This window comes from Carlito syrichta, unplaced genomic scaffold, assembly GCF_000164805.1.
Source record: "Carlito syrichta isolate Samal-C Ts95f unplaced genomic scaffold, Tarsius_syrichta-2.0.1 Scaffold303382, whole genome shotgun sequence".
Taxonomy (NCBI): Eukaryota; Metazoa; Chordata; class Mammalia; order Primates; family Tarsiidae; genus Carlito; species Carlito syrichta.
In genome coordinates this window covers 197,496-218,190 of record NW_007247478.1, presented here as the reverse complement: position 1 = coordinate 218,190, position 20,695 = coordinate 197,496, and the positions used below count along the sequence as shown (strand labels likewise).

The window sequence follows — 20,695 nt, the reverse complement described above, 5'->3', positions numbered from 1 at the left end:
AGAACAAATAATTGCACTGGTTTTGTGTTTCTTTGTTTCGTTTTGCCTTTAAAATTCTTTTTCACATGATTTTTCTGTGACATATAACTATATCCTCATATAGTGGCATGTATTGGTAAATTGTATCGATTGCTTAAGTTCAGAAGAGAAACTCCTTTATTAACAAATGAACTCATCATTACAGTAGTCAAATGGTTTAAAATCAATATCTACAGAATTGGTTCAATCAATTGAAAAGATATATACTGAAAGCACTTTCCTAAATATAAAAATGAATTGCTTAATTACAGCATTTAAATAGATTTCACTGGAATGAGTAAAACAGCAAAAGACAATGTATCCTGTGGGCTGAGGTTTCAGCTGGCAGCAAGCACACACAGCCAGGATGGCAGAATAAGAGGAGAAAATGTCGCTCAATATTTTGCAACACCTGGATGACTGCTTGAATTTCTGACTTCACATCCAGGGACTGCAATCTTTAGGAAAACACTACTCACTATTTTTAAACCCTCTGGATGGATGCCTGGAAAGGATGGAAATGTCCTGTAGTTGAACCTTGAACCCTTCGGAAGCAAAAACATAATACCTATCTTTAGATCATTGGGCTTGCCAAATTTAACTTGATTCATTCCTTTCTATGTATCAATGAAATAAACCTGTACCAGACATAACGGGGGCAGGATAGAATTTTGACAGGCAGAGATTGGGAAAATGTGTACCAAGTAGTTGGAATTGTGTCTTGCACCTAATAGAAGTTTAATAAACATTGATGAGATAGATGAATCAGGAATGACTAGGCAATGTGAGAGGGCTGGTCACAGTACTCTGGGTGTAAAAGAGTGCCCGAGGACTCTATGCTCTGTATGGAGGAAAAAAAAATTCTCTGGAAAAAGAGCTGAGTGCAAGGCCCATGTGCATCTGGTTCCGTACTGCAACTGAATGTGAGGCTCTTGTTCACACTCCAAAGAGGAGAAAGTCTGGAGTGGCATTCACAGGGTGAATTTCTCATCCTACTTTCTGGCAGAAGGTTTGTAGTTACCTCTGCCTTCCTCACTCTACCTGAAGCTACTGCCTAGCTTGATCCCTATTACCTCTCACCAGGACTATGGCCACTGCCTCCTCCTCACTGTTCCACTGGTCTCTATTTTTACACCATTTTATGCTTTGCTGCAAGATGAATCTTCCTAAGGCTCCACTTTGATCATGTCACTCTCTCATTCTCGGGATTCTTCATGGCTCCCCACTGCCTATTGAGTAGCATATCAACTTTACCCATACTGCTGTTCAAGACCTTGCCATGGCCTGTTCAACAGCCACTGCAAAGCAGGTCTTGTCCCTGCACGTACATTTCATTAAAATGGCAGCCAGTCAGAGTTTTGTGAGCCTTTGGCCCAGAGATGATGTGATAACAGCATTCAGAAGTGCATGCATTCCATAAAAGTTTGCTCTCTTCATACCGGCTACTCTGATAAATAGAAAATCCTTTAGCAAGATCCATTCATCAAGTGGCGATTTCCTTTATAACTAAAGTTTTGTTTATTGGAGCTTAATGAAAAATGTACTGTTTTGGTGAATAAGCATTTTTCACCCACAAACGTCATTCATTGACACCAATCATTCTCTAAGTGGAGCAAATTTGGAGACACCAGGCATGCATTGCAGTGTTGGCTTGAGGTATTTATTTTTTCTCCATCAGGAGGCCCAATGTAAGTGACACTCAGTCTCTCTGTTCCCCCGAGGTTTGTGGGTTTGAGAATTCAATTTTCTTTTTCCCTAAACAATCTGAGTCCTCTTGCCCCTGATGCTACGGGGGGCATACCTCACAAAATGACATGTGTTTTTTGGTGAAAGACGATCAATACCTAATAGAGCCTCTCTCCTTACCATGTGTCATCAGAAAAAAATGGGAAGAGTATTCTTAGTACATAGTAAGTACTCAATGATGTATGTATTTCAAAATCCAAATTGGAGCAAATATGGATGATATATCCTTATTCTTAGCATAATAGTGTGATCGGGCTTTCTGTCCTTTTAGAGCATGTTATACTCTGGGTGAGGAGGCTGCATCCACATTTATCCAGAACAAATAATAACTGATTCTTTTGTACCTCAGTTTTCCTACTGGAAAAATTAGGACACTGGAGCAAAGATTCTCTATATTATTTTGAGGTCTGGTATACTATATTTTAGCACACATATAGGAGTATTTCATATATAGAGATATTTGAATATATACACACATATATATGTAAATTATTTTGTTTTTGTTTTGTTTTGTTTTAAATTGGAGTCTCACTCTGTTGCCCAGACTGGAGTGCAGTGGCATGCTCCCGGCCACCACAGCCTCGACCTTCTGGGCTCCGGCGATCCTTCCACCTCAACTATCCAAGTAGCCGGAACTACAGGCACATGCTACCATGCCTAGCTAATTTTTGATTTATTGTAGAGACGAGGTCTCGCCAAAGTTGCCCAGGTGGGTCTCGAACCCGCAGGCTCAGGCAATCCATTCGTCTCGGCCTCCTAAAGTGCTGGGATTACAGGCTGAGTCAGTGAGGCCGGCCAATATGTAAATTCTATTAGATTTTTGTTTTGTGAAAGATGGGCTATACGATCCCATACATTTTGGAAAGTTCTTCTTTGTCTGCCCATTTATTTGTACATTGGTTAATCTTGGAGTGGTTAATCTCAAATTTGGACAACTCTTCTGTGCAATTGCAATGTTTATGCTCTTTGCTCTTGATAAATATGAAGAAAAGGAAATATGGCTGATTAAGAGAAGGTAGAAACCAGTTTCCATGCAGAACAAGGTCCTTGGTGTTTGCAGCCTGTCTGGTGGCTTTTGTAGCAGATGACAGACAGATAATTGGGGGGCAAAGTAAAGCACACTTGAGCCCTAAAGTTCTTCCTAGTAACTTAGATGGATTTAGTCTATAATACTCAGTGATCTATGACAGAAAAAAAGAACTGTGTACCACATATTCTCTCTCATAAATAGACCCTGAACAATTATCATAATACTGTAAGAAAGGGATTGGCAGTAGTAGGAAACAGCTGGGGGGAGGTGCGTACTTCATCAATAAGGGTACCTGATATCAAACCAGGTGAAGTGAGGACCAAAGTGAGGCCCAAACTTTACCTGTACGATGACCATTTGCATACCTAACCCCGAATTGTAGCCTACATCTTTAAAATAAAAATTAAAAAACAGGAAAAACCATGTTCAAAACTAGCATACACATTCCAAAATCATACCTTTTCAGTTTGACACATCGTTTTGTTACCTAGCTTTTACTCGTGATGTTCATATTGCTCTAGGTACGTCCTAGAACCCTAACAAAATTCCAGTCTTGAAAACTTCAGGTAAACTTAGGCAAACATGGTACATTTTCTAGGACTTGCTTACTAATGGAGTAATGACTTCAGGATTGAACCCCCAGGCTTCAAACATGGATCAGGGACCAAACTGTAGTGATTGAAAGAACCTAAGAAGGAGGGACTCGGTGGTTCAATCTGTAATCCCAGCACTTTGGGTGGTGGAGGCGAGTGGATTGCCTGAGCCTGCGGGTTCAAGACCAGCCCGGGTAACTTGGCAAGACCTTGTCTCTACAATAAATTAAAAATTAGCTGGGCAAGGTAGCGTGTGCCTGTAGTTCTGGCTACTTGGAAGGCTTAGGTGGAAGCATTGCCAATACCCAGTAGTTTGACGCTGGGGTGGCCGTGAGTGTGTCACTGCACTCCAGTCTGGGCGATGGAGTGAGCCTCCAACTCAAAAAAAAAAAAAAAAAAAAAAAAAGGGGGAAAAAATGAACCTAAGAAAAAGAACATGCTTGGACCAAACAGGAAATTAGGTGAGAAAAGGGAGAGGATCAACAATGTCTAGCAAGTTCCTCCAGCCCAGGGACAATGACAAGGGCAACATGATGAGGGCTTTTCCTTCTGGCACTTCAATTCAAATCTGTACTTAGTGATTCCCAGCTTCCCAGAGATGGTTGCTACTCCCACTTCACCCTCTGCCAAGCCGGATACATGGTATGTGCTCTTTGTGGATGAAAAGGTTGTGGTCATCCTTGTCATACGTGAGCATATCTATCTTGAGATAACAGGTTATACCTATCTTTGTTTTCATTTGAATCTTGGGACAAGCAGTATACCCTCACCAGTATCTGATTTAAGGTCATTGTGAAAAAAGTGCTAAGCTAAGCAAAAGAACCGTTGTCTTTGCAACTGAAATGCTTGTAGATGGAAAATTCATAAAGTGTAGTGACATTTGGTCATTACTGACCATATGATAATGGTAATGACCATTATTTGGTCATTACTGACCACATGATAAGCACAACATGTAAAAACATTGCATTTCAATGCATCTCTGTATGCTCAAGGCATTCTATTATATGGAGATTACAAGTCAAAATATTTCGTACTAATTACAATGAAAAAATTCAGCATGTGAATTTCTAAACAGCCACAGAGTTGCCTCAAGCATATTAAAAATCACATCATACAAGCCCTAAGCAGTTTCTTATTAATCTAGTCTCTATGCTAATACAGCCAAGTGGGAAACACAGTCTTGGGAATATGAAGGCCAATGTTATTCTATTAACCTTATATGTTATCCTATTTACTTTCCTGTCTTTAATGAATAAATTAAAATGTCTTCTCATTTGCTAATTGCTGGATAGTTTGAGTATGACAATGTATGGATTTTATTCAGCTGCATTCTGTAGTCTTAACAGCCCAGACTCTATCATTTTGTGGGGGATTTCAATGAAAAGCAATGTCAGATAAACTGTTTACATTAAAAGACTCTATCAAAGTTATTTTGCACCCAGTTTCATCCTAATTCATCTGCTGTTTCTAGAGCTCTGGCAGGCTGACCTCTCTTGCTGTGTGTACCATATCGACGTCATTACCGAAGAGGCCTTCCCCTGCCTTTCGGCTGTTAACAAAGTAAATGCAAATGCAGAGAGACCTTGGGGAGGTAACTTGTTCAGCATGATGAAGGAGAACTGTGGCTACAAAATAGGACCGATTGCAGCAGGGAAGAGTGTCTGTTGTCACAACTAATATATTCACTATAGCATACCAACTTCAAAAGAGTCAGTGGATAGCAGAAGTAAAATGTATTGCATCTTTCTCATTAGTAAACTTAAAACGCAAAAGTGGGCTTTCAATTTTACTTGGTTACTATGTTTTGAAAGTCCCATGTGCCTCACAGGTATCAGGAACACATCCCAAAGCTGCCAGAATGTTTGGGCTTTCAGCGGCTATGTAATTCATTCCATCTGCAATTATCAAATAACAACCTAGCCAGTAAAATGGCCCAACAACAACAAACAATAACAAACAAAAAAATTGGATCAAATATAAAACCAAAATCAAGAATCTGGATTGAAAGCAAGATTTTTTTGGTATGTGAGGTAATTATAGATATGCAGGCAAAAACACAGAACTCAAGTGGAGGGAGAGCTCTAAGAAGACCATTGTTTTCTGAAAATGGAATTATGCTTGATGTACAGCTCTGCTACTAGCATCTAGTTTAAAAGTCCAGACATCTCCAATAATATGCTTTGAATTAAGTACACATTTCTCAGGGTACCAGGGTAAACTTTAAGCAGACAAAGGAAGATGGAGTTAAATAAAATTGAGTACACTGCAGCTACTTACAATAATGTGCCCAGACACAACACATTAGAATGTCTTTGTGCTCAAATAAAATTGGAATTGTTCAGTACTGCTTTTAAAGAAGCAACATACCACTCCAAGCTTTATCTAGAGTCCTTTAGCTGAGTCTGGTCACTAATTGAACATTTCCAGCCATATTTAATGTTTTCTGAACTTCTGACTGGGATAAATGAAGTCATTTAAGGTTTCAGTCTAATTCACATTAATAAGATGGTATTAATTCATTAATGTTAAAATATCCTAAAGCCAGTTCTAACAACCCCTATCTCTCTTATGGTTTCTATATTTCTAAAGTCTGTTGTCTCTGATACCAATCTGAGATCATTAGGGCATTAGAAAGCCATGTCCAGATCTAACTGGGCTTAGAACCCAGAAATTACAAACCATCCTACACCTGAGTAAAACTGACTACATGTTTAGAGCTGCAGATATCAAACATCATGATACCATTCAATGAAATGTTAAGCAGATGGTTACCTGGTTCTATAAATATGTGCTGGAGGGTCGTTCTGGAGTTTGGCCACCAAAATTGTAGAAGCCTTTAGAATAGGTCAAATTGTGGATAGCTTAAAACTTTAAAGACAGCAATTTTAATAAACCTGTCAATACAATTTCTTTGTTAAAAAAACATTTGAGACTGATTAGGCTGCTTATATTGAAAGAGAAGCACAAGGTCTATATCTTTAGATCTTTTATTGAACTGCAAGCACAGCATCAATAACTGCTTCTCAGCTGTAAATGAAAATTGATTCCAGATTTAACTCCTCATTTTCAAGGGTTCCTTTAACCCCAAGAAACATAAGAAGAAACATTTAACAAAAAGGAAAACCAAAGGTTTAATGGCATGGGGAGAGCATACAGAGAACACAGCGCATTCCCACCCCCAAGAAGCTTGCCTTCTTGAGTCAGGCCACTCTCTAGCCAAACCCCAATGGGCATCACTGCCTGCCCCGGAGGGCTGGCTTGAAAATGGCAATTCAATAAGTGCTTCATGGGAAAGGCCAGGGTTGGGTTTTATATCTATGATGCCAATAGTGGCAAATGAGAAGTAAAAATGCAGTTATCTGGGTAATGGACGTTATGTGTCCCTAAATTCCAACCATGTCATTGATATCTAACATTAGATAGATGAAGGATAGATAGATGGATAGATAGATAGATAGATAGATAGATCAATGCATATGTGTGTGTGTGTGTGTGTGTACACACACACACACACACACACACACACACACACACACACACACATACACACACACACTCCAACACTCTTCTGGATTTTTGCCATGTCAGCTCAAGTGATTATTTATTTCCCATTCACGAATAGTTCCTGAGGGAGAGCCAAGGTAAGTACAGCATCAAAGTAGAGCCTTTAAGCTGTTCTCCAAGGCAGAGTGGAAGCTCAGAAAGAGAAAGTAAGACCTGCAATCAGAGGGTATGAATCCACTCTCTACCCACGTCGATCTTTTGAAAAAAATATATTTTAGAGACTCGTAATTTCCTGGAGGACTTGGTGCAGATCAGTGGCAAGCTAGCCTTTCTTCCTGAGACCTCTAGTTTGAAAGCTGTCAGGACTCAGAGGAAAGTTAAGATCATCCATAGTTGATGAATGCCTTTGGAGGCCAGTTAGCACATTCAATCCAGTTCCTAGCAGATCCCTATGGATGCCTAGGCCAAAATGAAGGGCAATATCTACTTCCCTATGGATCCCAAAGAGGGGACACTTAAAAGGGTCACAGGGAAGAACAAGCACCCATTTGTGTAGTGCTTATGGTTTTCAAACTTTTTCTTATACACTATCTTCACTTGATCCTCACAATACTCCTATGAGTTAGACAAGACTGGTTTATCCTCGTTGATTGGTAAGAGATCTGAGATTCTGAGATGTTAGGGAACTTGTCCAATGCCATATGGCTAGGTTGTGAGGGCTGGAACTGAAGTCCATGCTTCTTTATTCTACTAACTATGCTGTTAATAACTGCACTTATGACCAAGCACATGCAGCTAATAAATGTTAGGACAAGACAGAACATTTTAATTCAAATTTGCTACATACGAGCTAGATAATTCAGCAGCTATCTTTAACATCTCATTTCTTACAAGAAAAGGGCAAGTAAATATATCTGCCATCTCAAAGAAAATAAGACTTTAAAAATCATTATTACTACTACTAAGAACAATGATGACTACCACGTAAAGAAGTGAGCACTTACTATGAGCTAAGCATAGTGTCGAGTGTCTTTGTCTATATTGATTCACCTAACCATTGAGTCCCCAGTATGATCAATGAAGTAGGTGTTATTGTTACCTCCATTTTATAGGCACTTAGAGCTTTTGCCCAAGATCACCCAGTCTGAATGTCAGAATTCAAACCCACATCTGTCCAACTATACAGCAATACTCTCACGTGCTTCCCTACACTGTTCCAGCATTGTCCTGCCACGTTAGAACACAGCACAGACATATCTCCTTCCAGATAGTCCCAAAGAAAGGAAAATGCCAATGAGGGATGGGAGAGAAAATGCAAATATTTGTTAATATTTGCAGGCTCCAAACACTACTGCTTCTTCCCTACAAATGTGATTGTGTATCTCTGACCTTATAGAGAGGCATTAGAAGGTAAATCTTGTATTAAAAATGTCTTCTCATGACCCCCAATCTCCATGACTAACCATTTGGCATCTTTGCATAGTATAATTCTCCCGTTCTGGGCTCATGTTCCATTTTCCCATTCGAGGGAATAATACTTAGTGCATAAACACATTCTACTGCTGATGTTTGTGCATGAGGCCTGTCAACCTGCTCAGTAAGGCTAATACTGCTGTAGAAGGTGGCAGTGATGTGGCAGGAAAAGGGGAAACTACTGCAATTATAAGATAGTATCCAGACACCAAATTTGAGACTGGCACATTTTGATCCTGTGTTTCATTTTCATACATGCATTTGAAACGTATTCTCTTGGGATTGTTTATGCTTCAAGCCACAAAATAATGTCTTAGAAACTGTTTGAAAAGATTGGCGTGTACTCACTGCATGTGGACAATCTGAGTTTCCTCACATGAATCAGGGTACATGATTATGGATGAGTCGATTTGGGAATGTCTCCAGATAAAAAATGGCTTTTTTTTTAATTGGACTATATCTGCAGGAATGCAGCCACTGGGTTCTGAGACATTTCTAACAGCGATGTTGGTTCAAGCCAGTGGTATCATCTGGGCCCTTGGGCACATAATTTTGTGGACCCATGCATTTATTTGTATGCTTTCTCTGCAATCATTCCACCACAAATAGAATGATTCTGCAATTCTGTTGCTCAGTCAGGAGGCCCAAAACTACTGCTAAGGTACGCTGTGAGTTTCATAGGAGACAGAGCACCTAACTCATGTCTGGCACAGAACAAGAATATCTTCAAAACTGGAACTCTCGGTACTTCTTCTGATGCTGTTGGTGGGATGGTTGTTGCAATTAAAAGATGAACAAACAGTACTATATTTTCGGCAGGCACTAAAAGAAAATGATTTTGGAGATTCCTTAGTAAGTTAACCATAGAATTACCAAGTGACCCAGTAATTCCACTTCTAGGTACATACCCCAAATAATTGAAAACATATTTATGCAACACTTGCACACAAATGTTCATAGCAGCACTTTTCACAATAACCAAAAGGTGGAAACAACTGAATTGTCCATCAACAGATAAGTGGATAGACAATAGTGGTTTACTTATAAAATGGAATATTATTCAGTTATAAAAAGAAATGAAATATTGATACATGCTATGATAATGGATGTGCCTCCAAAATATCATACTACATGAAAGAAGTCAGGCAGAAAATGTCACACTTTGTGGTGGAATTCCATTTATATAAAATAGACAATTCCATTGAGACAAAAAGTAGATTAGTGGTTGTCAGGGGCTAGGAGGAGGAGGGAAGGGGAAGTAACTACTTACTGAGTATGTGGTTTCCATTTGGGGTGACGAAATGTTCTGGAACTGGTGATGGATGCACAACCTTGTGAATGTACTAAATATCACTGTAAGATATTCTTTGAAATGGCTAATTTTATGTTATGCAAATTTTACCACAATAATAATAAAAAACGATTTCAACCTAAATATTTTTGAAAAGGAAGTTGGAATCCCCTAAAACAAAAGTTCAGCAAACACTGCTGTCATGATTGCTGCCAATGCTTCCCGGGCATTCTCTTCTGGTCTATAGTCTTCCAGACCTTTTAACCGGTCTTCAGACTCTATAGGGGGATTCATCTGCAAAGTGTATAACCTTGTGGCACATCTTGTTCCCTGGACTTATCTGGTGGACTAGGTTGTCATTTTACCTCATCTTAGATCCTCCAGTTCAACCTCCCCCTCAAATTGTAGGTGAGAACCAAAGTCTCATTGAGGAAGGCACAACATCTAGGGACAGCATGTCACGAAAAATTTCCAACTCACCAATCCTGATCAACTGAGTGCCTCAGCACTTACATAAAGTCAGCACAAATACCCTGAGAACCCAATCATTCAGCTCAACAGGTCTGATGTCATTTTAAGGTAAATACAGAAAATGATAAGCTAAAAAGCAGATTGCATTTATAAATCACATAGAGGGGAAATCAATGTGCAAAATCTACTTTCACTTATTGTTGAATTCTGCTTTCAACATTTCCATTCAAAAGTAACTTTGCATCTGTTAAAAATCTAGGATTTGGGGGGGTTTATTTTACTTACAAAGATGATGCTCTTGTCACTGGTATATTAAATGCAGAAAGCAGAAATGACAGTCGTCGGAAATTAAGAGTGCATTTTATATTTGCTGTGAAGCCCATGACTCAAGTTGAAGGGGAACTCCTTGCACTCAGTAAATGTACAGTGAGTCCTCATAAGTTGGGCCTAAACATTACTCATGATAGCACAAGGAAGTAATCAGCAGTTGTGGGGCACGGCCAGGGGAGAGAGGAAGGGGAACACGTAACAACATAAAAGGTACCTGATCCTAAACCAGGGGAAGTGAGGACCAGTTGGAGGTCCAAACTTTACCTGCACATAAATTACTTATGTACCTAATCCTGACTTGTATCTCACATCTTTAAAATAAAATAAAATATTGAAACAGGACCCCTATCGATCCCCATGCACAAAGGTTAACTCCAAATGGATCAGAGACCTAAATGTAAAACCTCAAACCATAAGAACCTTAGAAAATGAAGGAAATACCCTCATGGAAATAGGAACTGGCATCCAATTCCTGAACAAAACCCGAAACTCACAGTTCATAAGAGAGAAGATAGACAAGTGGGATCTTATTAAACTGACAAGCTTCTGCAAGGCCAAAGAAACCATCAAGAGAGCAGGGAGACAGCCTACAGACTGGGAAAATGTATTTACCAACACCAGGTCTGACAAAGGCTTAACATCCTGAATCTACAAGGAACTAAAACGTGCTTAAAGGAAAAAAAACAAACAACCCCATTATCAAATGGGTAAAAGATATGAACAGACACTTCACAAAAGTGGACATCCGAGCAGCCAACAGACACATGAAGAAATGTTCAACCTCACTAATCATCAGGGAGATGCAAATCAAAACCACACTGAGTTCTCACCTAACTCCAGTCAGAATGGCAATTATCAGTAACTCAAAAAATAACAGCTGCTGGAGAGGGTGTGGCGGAAAGGGAACACTTCTACACTGTTGGTGGGAGTGTAAACTAGTACAACCTCTGTGGAAAGCAGTGTGGCGATTCTTAAAAACTCTAAATACCAACCCCCCATATGACCTTGCAATCCCCCTACTGGGAATATACCCTGAAGAACTCAAATCACTCTATAAAAAAGATACCTGCATACGTATATTTATCACAGCATTGTTCACAATAGCAAGAACCTGGAAACAACCATGTTGCCCATCAAAAGAGGACTGGATTAAAAAAATGTGGTACATATACACGATGGAATACTACGCAGCCATAAAAAAAAGAATAAAATCATGAATTTCGCAGCAACCTGGATGGAACTAGAGTCTATAATACTGAGTGACCTCTCACAGAAACAAAGATCCGAGTATCACATGTTCTCACTCATATAATGGACCTTGAACATCCAATGTAATACTATAAGAAAATGACTGACGGTACTGGGAAACTATGGGGGGGATGGGATTAACAGTAGCAAATATCTGTCTGGGGATGGGGAAACACCTCTTATCAACAGGGTGCCTAAGTGAAACGTAATTGTACACCTAACCTTTAACTGTACCCCACAAAACCATAATAAAAAATATTGATTATGAAAAAAAAGGAAAAAATAAAAATAAAAACAAGCAAGCAAACAAAAAACTGTGAAATTGGCTTAGACCAGAACAGAGTAGTTAGAACTCACCCTATGCTTGTTCTTGACACAGCATTAAACTTGTAAAGATAAAATTGTTTACATATCATCAATAAAGCAAGCACAAAATAATGAGAAAATAAAAAAGAGGAAAGTTTTGACCACATAATACTGAAGGTAGATTCGATTTTAAAAGTATATAAGAATGATAGGAGTTTTACTGTAGTAAGTAGGTGAGAATAGAGCAGATTAGCTTTGAGAGTTTTTCCTAAGTTTTTATTTGCAGATTCTTTTTCCTGAAAAAGTTTAGTGAATATAGAATTCCATATTCTGAAATACCAGTGAATAAGCATTTCTTTAAATGGTATGTTTCAGTCTTATAACTTAGCTGACATCACCATACAAAGACTTTGGTCAGGTACTGGCTTTTAAAAACACAATCCTTCTGTGCTCTTTATTTGACGTGATACACATCTGCATTATAGACAGTTTTCTCTCACAGAATAAATGTATAAAAATCATGGACACTACACACTATGTTATAGTTCTCATGAGTCATAAATGATACTTGGCCTTTTTTCAAATAATGAAGACCAGTCTCATTGGAAATGTTGAAAACACACATTTCTGCCATCTCCTTTGGTGTTAACGTATATAAATGCTTAAAATGCTGAACAGAAGGAGACAAGGGCAGCAGCAAGTTTTTGTCAATGTCTTTTGCCGAAAGGTTCCTGTAAGTGGCAACATGTTGGATACTGATTCTCGGTTGCATTCTGAAGTTGTGCATCTGGGAAAGGTGAATGGAGCAGTCACATATATACCTAATTTAATGAGAGTGGGCTCTAAACCTCACGCTGGAGTCACCAAAGGAAAAGTTACACCTCACCCAAGATGATGAACAGTCCAAGAGAGGGCAAGACAATCTCTATTACTTACTGATAACCAGCATTTGAGCATGGAAAGTAGAGAGAAGTGGGAAGGGGATGAAAGCAGTTTTAAATAGCTCACCATCTCTTTATTATATTTTTAATGAAAGTGTGAGCAAACTTGACCTGTTCCAGAACACCATGCCCATCTTTGCTTCATTCCCTTTTTCCACACCCCAAAGGTAAAGCAGGAGAGAAGCATGTGGATGCCAAAACCATTCCAGTCTCTCCTGCCCCCACTCCTGGGGCTCCAAACCAAGCCTTCAGCTCTTCCTACCTGGTAGAGCTCATTGGCAGTGCACTGAGTGGTCAGTGTCTTCACAGGCTCAAGGTCATCTTCATCACTGCTCAGCTTTAGGTCATCTTCAAGCATTCTACAAATAAATCAGAGTGGCATTTGAGTTAGAAAGCGTCTTTTCTAAATCATTCTCAGATACATCTTGCAATGAGGATAAAATATTGGAGCTACAATCTGACAGCTGCAATTCTGTCAAAGGTGCAGAGGGAACCAAGATTCTTTCAGCTAATTAGATATTTGAGCTCTTTTATTTATGTCATACTCTGCACATATCTTCCCTCTCTACCTTCCCCTAAATCAAGGGGAAAAAAGACTATTTCAGCATCTCTAGAGATGGCTGGAGTCTATATATTTTTACTACTAAAGCTGCAATAAATGTACTGATCAATCAATGTGTAGGTGGGATGTGGCACTGGATCTCTATAGGACAAGGTGCTCCGAGTCATCCAAGAATGAAGAGGGGCATAGAAACAGCTCCTCACTCTAGAGGCTGTTAATGAAGCCTGCTGGGGCTTTCTGTATGAGACAGGCAAAAGTCACAAAAAATTTCCACAGTCTTTTAGGGCCCTTTGTTTCTGGGTAGCTCGGTGGCCACAAAAGAGTTGGGCAAGAATGGCTAGTCATTAACCTTTTGATATATGGTTGATCTCTTCCGGTAAAATTTGAACCAAGAGATGTAAGCCCATGATGTGGATATGAAATCTTTCTCTCTTAAGGCAAGGCATCTGAAAAATATGAGTGGTCTGGATTTTGGTGATGAAGTAGCACTTTCAAAATTGTTTATGGAGCACACAGAGCCTTTTGTTTCTCCTGGGGTATTATTTCCAGTGCCATCCCCTTGAACTCAACATGTGAGTTACAGCAGGAAGAGTAGCTTATTATCTTTAAATTCCAGTTATACAACCTTCAAAGACCAACTGGTGTTCATATTTTACTTATGAAATGCAACTTTAGACCTCATCCCCAAGCTCCAAGAAAGGCAATCTCAGTCTCCCTGGACCAATGTACATTTCCCAAGCATCAGGTTTAGCTCCCAAGCTATAGTTCCCTTTCTCAATTCTGGAGATACTATTTCTCCATAGCCCTTCAGATCCCACTTCCTCTACAAAAGCTTTCCAGAAAGAACCCCTGTCTCAGAAAGAAGACCTTTCCCCCTCTGTTCACAGCTCTGACTGGATCACAGCACTGCTTTCCACTGATTCTCTCCCCATCAGTCCCTAATTCCCATGAAGGCAGTGGGTACAGCATTTTCACACTGTCCTTCATAACATTTTCCCAGGAATGAAAGAGTCTACTGGTCTCATTTTGCAGACAAGGAAGGAAAGGTCCAGAGAGGTGAACTGCTTTGCCCAAAGTCACACAGTTAGTTAGCGCTAGAGCCAGTTTAAAAATGTCCATCTCTGGGTTTCTACCAGTGTGTTTTTCCAGAAGTGAAGCGGGAAGGGAAAAACAGTTTCTAATTTGATAAAAGAGGAGGGCATGTTACTTAAGAGGTTATGCTCAAATTGCTAGAAAGCAATTCAGTCGTAGTGGTTATCCAATAACTTTCCAAAGAAAGCACAGCCCCCTCCACTTTCATACTCAACCACATAAGATCAAGATATGTTCAGCGGGTCTGCAAACTGAAGACTGATATAAAGGATGATTGGTGGAGAGGGCAACTGTTAGAGTTGGTTTTAGATGAGCTAAATTTGCAGGATTTATGATTGTCCTTCAAGAGAATAATGGATGTTTTGAAGATCTTAAAGAAAGAGAAAAAAATGTATCTTGGTATTTCTTTTGCAGTTGCAGGTTATGACTCTGAACAACTCTTTACAGACCATTTTGGGAAATGAAGACCATATCATTCTCATAAGCTATAGAAATTAAATATTTAAAAACTACCTATTCTTGTTATTATAAAGGCTTCATTTTTCATATATGTGTGTCTCTCAACACATGTTGAAAATATCTATGTTTTATATCCAAGTATGCAGCAAAATAAATAATGATAAATGATTCCTGAAATTTTTTTTTTTTGAGGTGTAGTCTCTCTCTGTCGCCCAGGCTAGAGTGCAGTGGCACACTCATGGCCATGCCAGCATTGACCTGCTGGGCTCCGGCAATCCTTCCACCTCAGCCTTCCAAGTAGTCAGAACTACAGGCATGCGCTACCTTGCCTGGCTAATTTTCAATTTATTGTAGAGATGAGGTCTAGTCAAGTTGTCCAGGCTGGTTTTGAACCCACGGACTCAGATAATCCACTCACCTCAGACTCCCAAAGTGCTGGGATTACAGGCTGAGCCACTGAGCCCGGCCAATTCCTGAATTTAGAGGGTCCATTTTTGTGTGTCAAAGAAAGTGCTAAGTATTTCATCAACAGCAGGGAATATGGTCGCCAAAATGCCTATGAAGAAGGTGCTCTTATTAGTCTCATTTTTCAGATGGGAAAATCATGGAGGCAAACGTGGAACCCAGACCATCTTCAGCCAAAACTTGAGAGTATACAATATTTTCCTATAGGATATGACTTATAAAAGATGGTGTATTAAATACAGTTGACAGCAACAACAAAATATCTCTTAAAACATATTAACATGGAGTCAAGATACTTGGATCCTACCTAATGTTGGCTAATCATAAACTCTGATATCTTGGGTAAGTAATTTACCAGCTCTGAGCCTCATCTGGGTCCCTTATCCGTTCAATGGGATAATACTTTGACTCTCCCAGGAGGGTGACGATGAGCATAACAGGAGCAAATGCATGAGGAAGTGCTTCACGAAAAAAAATTAATGCAGGGTATGGTTAGCTTGGAAAGACATCATCTCAGTTGGAAATATGGACTTCATTAATACAATCAACAAGTAATTACAAGCAGAAGTCTCTGCCTGCACTTTTGCTCCTCTTTTAATTTGCTGAGCAATCTGAAGGTAAGCTATGGTGACTTGGGAAATGTCTAAGAGCATCTCAAGGCCAGATCTAGAAATGGACTCATGCTGCTCTCCATGTGGAACTAGCACATCCAGAATCAGACCACAGAAGCCTGAACTCAGCAGTTATTTTAACCTCTAATCAACTCTATATGTTTGTAACGTGAAAATGAGATGCCCTTCAGTGTACAGTTCTGGAAATAGATAATCTACATAGCGATTGACATTAAAACACACCTTCCCTACGCAACAAGCTTGGTATGGATTTCTTGTTAATAAAGGACAATTTGATGCATATTTCTTTAAATTTTTTTTTTATTTTGAAGATGAGGCATATTTTCAAGTCCCAGTAAACACAAGTCAAGGGAATAACTAGAAAGGCAAACTACTATGCATTATCTCTGGAGGCACTGGGCATTCATTTCACTTCACTTCTTCCCTGACCTATTAAGCCTGATTATTGAATATACATGTACTTGTTTACATTTTCATCCTTGGCTAATGCTGAACATTACTCTAGGGAAAATGTAGGATTAGGAAAGATTTTGGATTTAATTATTATAGAAGCACCATTCACACCCATTGTAGTTAAGGTCGTCTCAGCAGAAAAAATGTTAATATCTTTTCATGAGGTTGTAATTCCGTAGACAAATTCATCACACATTGGATATTGCAAAATGTGAAAAAGAAAGCATGCTCATATAAATGTATGTCTGTGTGTATCTTAAAAAAACAGAAATTACTCTTTAACCTTTCAATTATATAAAAACAGAACCAAGTATACCTCCTTGGTGAAGTCAGATATTTGTCCAGCGTTTAGTAGTTCAATGTCAACCTTTGTGTGAAAATGCTCTATTTTTATTAGTACTATAACCAGTCATTTCTATAGTATTAAGATGTAGAATAGTTCATAAAACTGTCCAAAAAACCAAGTTTTTGATCTGAGGAGATGATACTATCAAAGTTCAAATAATGAAATTTGGAGCAGGTGAGATGGATTGAGCCAAAAGAGGATCTTTTTCTATCTTAAATTCTCTGAGCCTGAAGCTGAATCTGGTGGCTTCCAAGGGCTCCTTGCGCTGGAACATTCTAGGGAACTATGACATGACAGTTCCCAAGTGAATTATAACCATAAAATCATAAGATCACTCTCCATAAATTTTGTCAATTTATATGGTGGAATGCTTAGGTGATTTTCAAGAGGAAAAATAGAGGGCTTAAAACATCATTTTAGAATGTTTCATGGAAAGGAAGTCCCTGGTTGAAGCAGCATGGAATTAAGAGCAAGGGCCTTAGAGCCAAACAGACCTGAGTTCAAATACAGAAATTCCTAATGGGTTTGCTTTCTTGATCCAGTTAATAAAACTCTTTATATCTCAGTTTTTTCACATGTTACAATGGGCAAGAATAATGCCAACTCTGGAGAATTTTTAGAAGGATTAGACCAAAATGTTTATATTAATTGCCTAGGAGTCAATATAGCTACTAGCTATCACATTCACCTTAGTTATTATTGTTATTATTATTGTCTGAGCAATGGTGCTGTAGAGGTAGGAACAATTTTTTAAAAGCTGTGGTGGTGACCCAGAGACTGGCAGAGTATCAGCCACCACACATCGCTGGAAGCCTTTGACTAAATGAGGAGAGGTTTAAAGATTCTTAAGGAGTTTGGAAGGTTTTGGGTCTTGGACTTACTCTTCTAAAATCATCCTAAACCCATCAGGGCTGTCTTGGATTTTCTGAGATCCTTCTGGAGTGCTTAAGATCCCTAAGGGATTTGACAGCCAGTTGCAACAAGAAACACCCAGATAATTCCAAGTAAGAGTTAAAAAAATAACAGTGGCCCTGATGTTCTGATCCTTATACCTGGGGAGCTACCTTCAGGTGCAGAGAAATGAACCAAGGATGGTTCCCACTGGAAGTTGTGTTCACTTTGAGCACTTTGTCATTGGGCCTACCACTCTAAGGAGGCAGTGCCTACACATACCTGGCTCTGAACTCTGTATATTATACTGGGTTTAACAGGCTATTAGTTGATCCGGAATCTTTGCACAGAAGCAACCGTCAGAACCCTGAGTTGTTCTCAGGGTTTGCAAGCCTACAGTGTGCCTTTTTGTGAACCACAGAATGGTGTTCTACTGGGCAGAAAGCATCACTTGATACTGGCTAGATTCCAGCTAGGTGTCTGGTGTTAGCTGCAATGTTGGTGACTGATTCTCGATATAATGTGGCTCTTACAGTTGGAAATGCCTGTAGGTGCTATCTGTTTCACCATGTCATCATGTGACCTAGTCAACTAGTGCAGCTATTTACAGCATCCTCAACATATGGCCACACAGCCTTTGACTGATAGGAAGCTGACAATATCCTTCTATTGTTCAGTACCTTTAATTGTGAGAATGCTCTTCCCTTTAGGAGTTGTCATGCTCATTCCTGTACCTTCCACTTAGTACCAGAGTCTTGTTCTCCATAGTCTATACTCAAAGACTAGACTGACAATGGTGTTGGACACAGAACCAGTGCTACTACTTCTGTAGTGCAGGAGAGGAAGGAGGCTGCTTCAGTCAGGTTTTAGGTTCCTAACAGAAACACAGAGTCATAACCTCTGGCTTACCTAGTATTGGGTCTTCTGGTTACTACCTTAAATTATCATCGTCTTCCTGAGTACCTGGAGCTAGTGGCAATAGAGTTAAATTTCTGATGCCTCCAAATAAATGACAAAGCTGACTTTATGGAGAATAACAGTCCAGAGAGTCTGGGGGATGGCTGGAACTTGCACCTTCTTGCAGGCAGAGTCTTACTGTGAGCCCTTTTCTACAATAGTAACTTAGCTCTCTTGACTCCTTACAGGGCACTTACTCTTCATAAAGTAAGCTAGAAGGAATGAAACATGACCGGTTTAGAATTACTCAGGGAATTATATGTTCTCCTGCCTAGCGCTTTGTAGTCTCTGTAGCATTGAATCATTTGTTGGTAGTAAGGCGGGTGATAAGAAAGAGGCAGTGATATTTCTCAGGGCATTCATTCTGTTTCCCTGAGGTAAAGGCGCCCGACTTTTTTTCCTGGAGGAGCTGCATTTCATTTTCCCAATGTTTTAACTGAAAAGTTTCTGATTCAAGGGTCACATCACTGGGAATCTTGGAAAATTCTAGTGTGAGCGCTGTGGCAGTGACAACCAGTTTGAAAATCTGTATTATTCTCTCTAGAAACAAATCTCCAAGATCTAGCAGGTGGGGTCCTCTGGCCCAGGACCACCCACTGGGTCCACAGCCTGGGTCTAAACTAGATCTTGTACCCTGCCTTGGGCATGTAGACCAGGAAAGGAGTATCTTCTGCAGCTGATGATTTTCTGGGGTTTTCCGAAAATAGGGCATTACATAAGATGACTTGGGTTCTTCGTGTGAAAACTAGGAATTCCCTTAGGGATCATCTAGTCCAGGAGTTGGCCAATTGCAGCCCTCAGCCCAAAGAAGCCTTCCTTCTATTTCTGTGTTGCTCATGAGTTAAGAACAGTTTTTTTTACAGTTTTAAACATGTGAAAAAATAAAAAAGGAGAATAATATTTTATGACTCATAAAAATTATTAATAAATAAAGTTTCATCGGAACACAGTCCCTCCCATTCATTATGTATTGTCCCTTGCTGCTTTTGAGCTACAATGGTCAGGTTGAATCATTGTAACCAGACCAAAGTCTAAAGGATTTGCTATCTGAATATACAAAAGAAGTTTGCTGACCCCTGCTACAATCCAATGGGGCTTTCAAAGTCTTAAACTAAAAAATTTTTTTCCTGTGCCGCCAAATGAAACCTTACAAGAAACACCAAATAAGAAATATATTTAAACAGTTTGCTTTGGAGAGCTCAAGGAATTTGAGAAAAACAACAACAACAAGCAACAGAAAAAACATGAAAATAACTCCTCTAACTAAGTTGCCTCATTTTATAGAGATGATTGTGGCTTTATGGATATTGCATAGGAGTTAATCAGAGAACCTGAGCTTAAGTTTCTTAACCTCTCTGAACCTCGTTTTACTCCTCTGTGTAATAGGAATAAAAATAATATATCTCTCAAAGATCCAGAAATTGCCAAATAGTGTGTTTGGCCAGAGCACTGAGTTCATAAAAGAATAGTAGAAAAAAAGAAAATAAGTATCCTTTCATCTAGGCATACATGTGGTATCTATGGATTTATATCTATATTGCATACATAAGCCAAAGCCGACAATGTGACCCATGATGTATAAGACTACTGACTTGAGTCAAACTGTCACCTCTTCAACCTTGGAATTTCTTAAAATTGATCACATAAATTCAGCACAATACCAATTTTCTGCTCTATGGTCATTATTTTGAATTTGATTTTCATTTTCTTGGTATATTTCTCTGGGTTATGTAATTTCCTTTCAGTGTGGGAACTCAAGTTATCATGCAAATGACAAAATGTCTAAAATAACTCACACGGCTTTCAAGAACATGTTACATACAACAAAACACTATTGTATCATTTTTCTTTTTTTTTTTTTTTTTTTTTTTTTTTTTTTTTTTT

At 39.1% G+C, this 20,695-nt stretch overlaps 1 protein-coding gene across 1 annotated transcript in view; it reads right to left on the bottom strand.

Moving 5' to 3' along the window:
* AFF2 (AF4/FMR2 family member 2) overlaps positions 1-20,695 on the bottom strand; it is a 165,591-nt gene that overhangs the window by 107,569 nt on the left and 37,327 nt on the right. Inside the window, exon 3 of the mRNA XM_008058552.1 lies at positions 13,217-13,313. Within this exon, the coding sequence (XP_008056743.1) occupies positions 13,217-13,312 (96 nt within the window). The 5' untranslated portion in view covers position 13,313. The remainder of the gene's footprint in view (positions 1-13,216; positions 13,314-20,695) is intronic.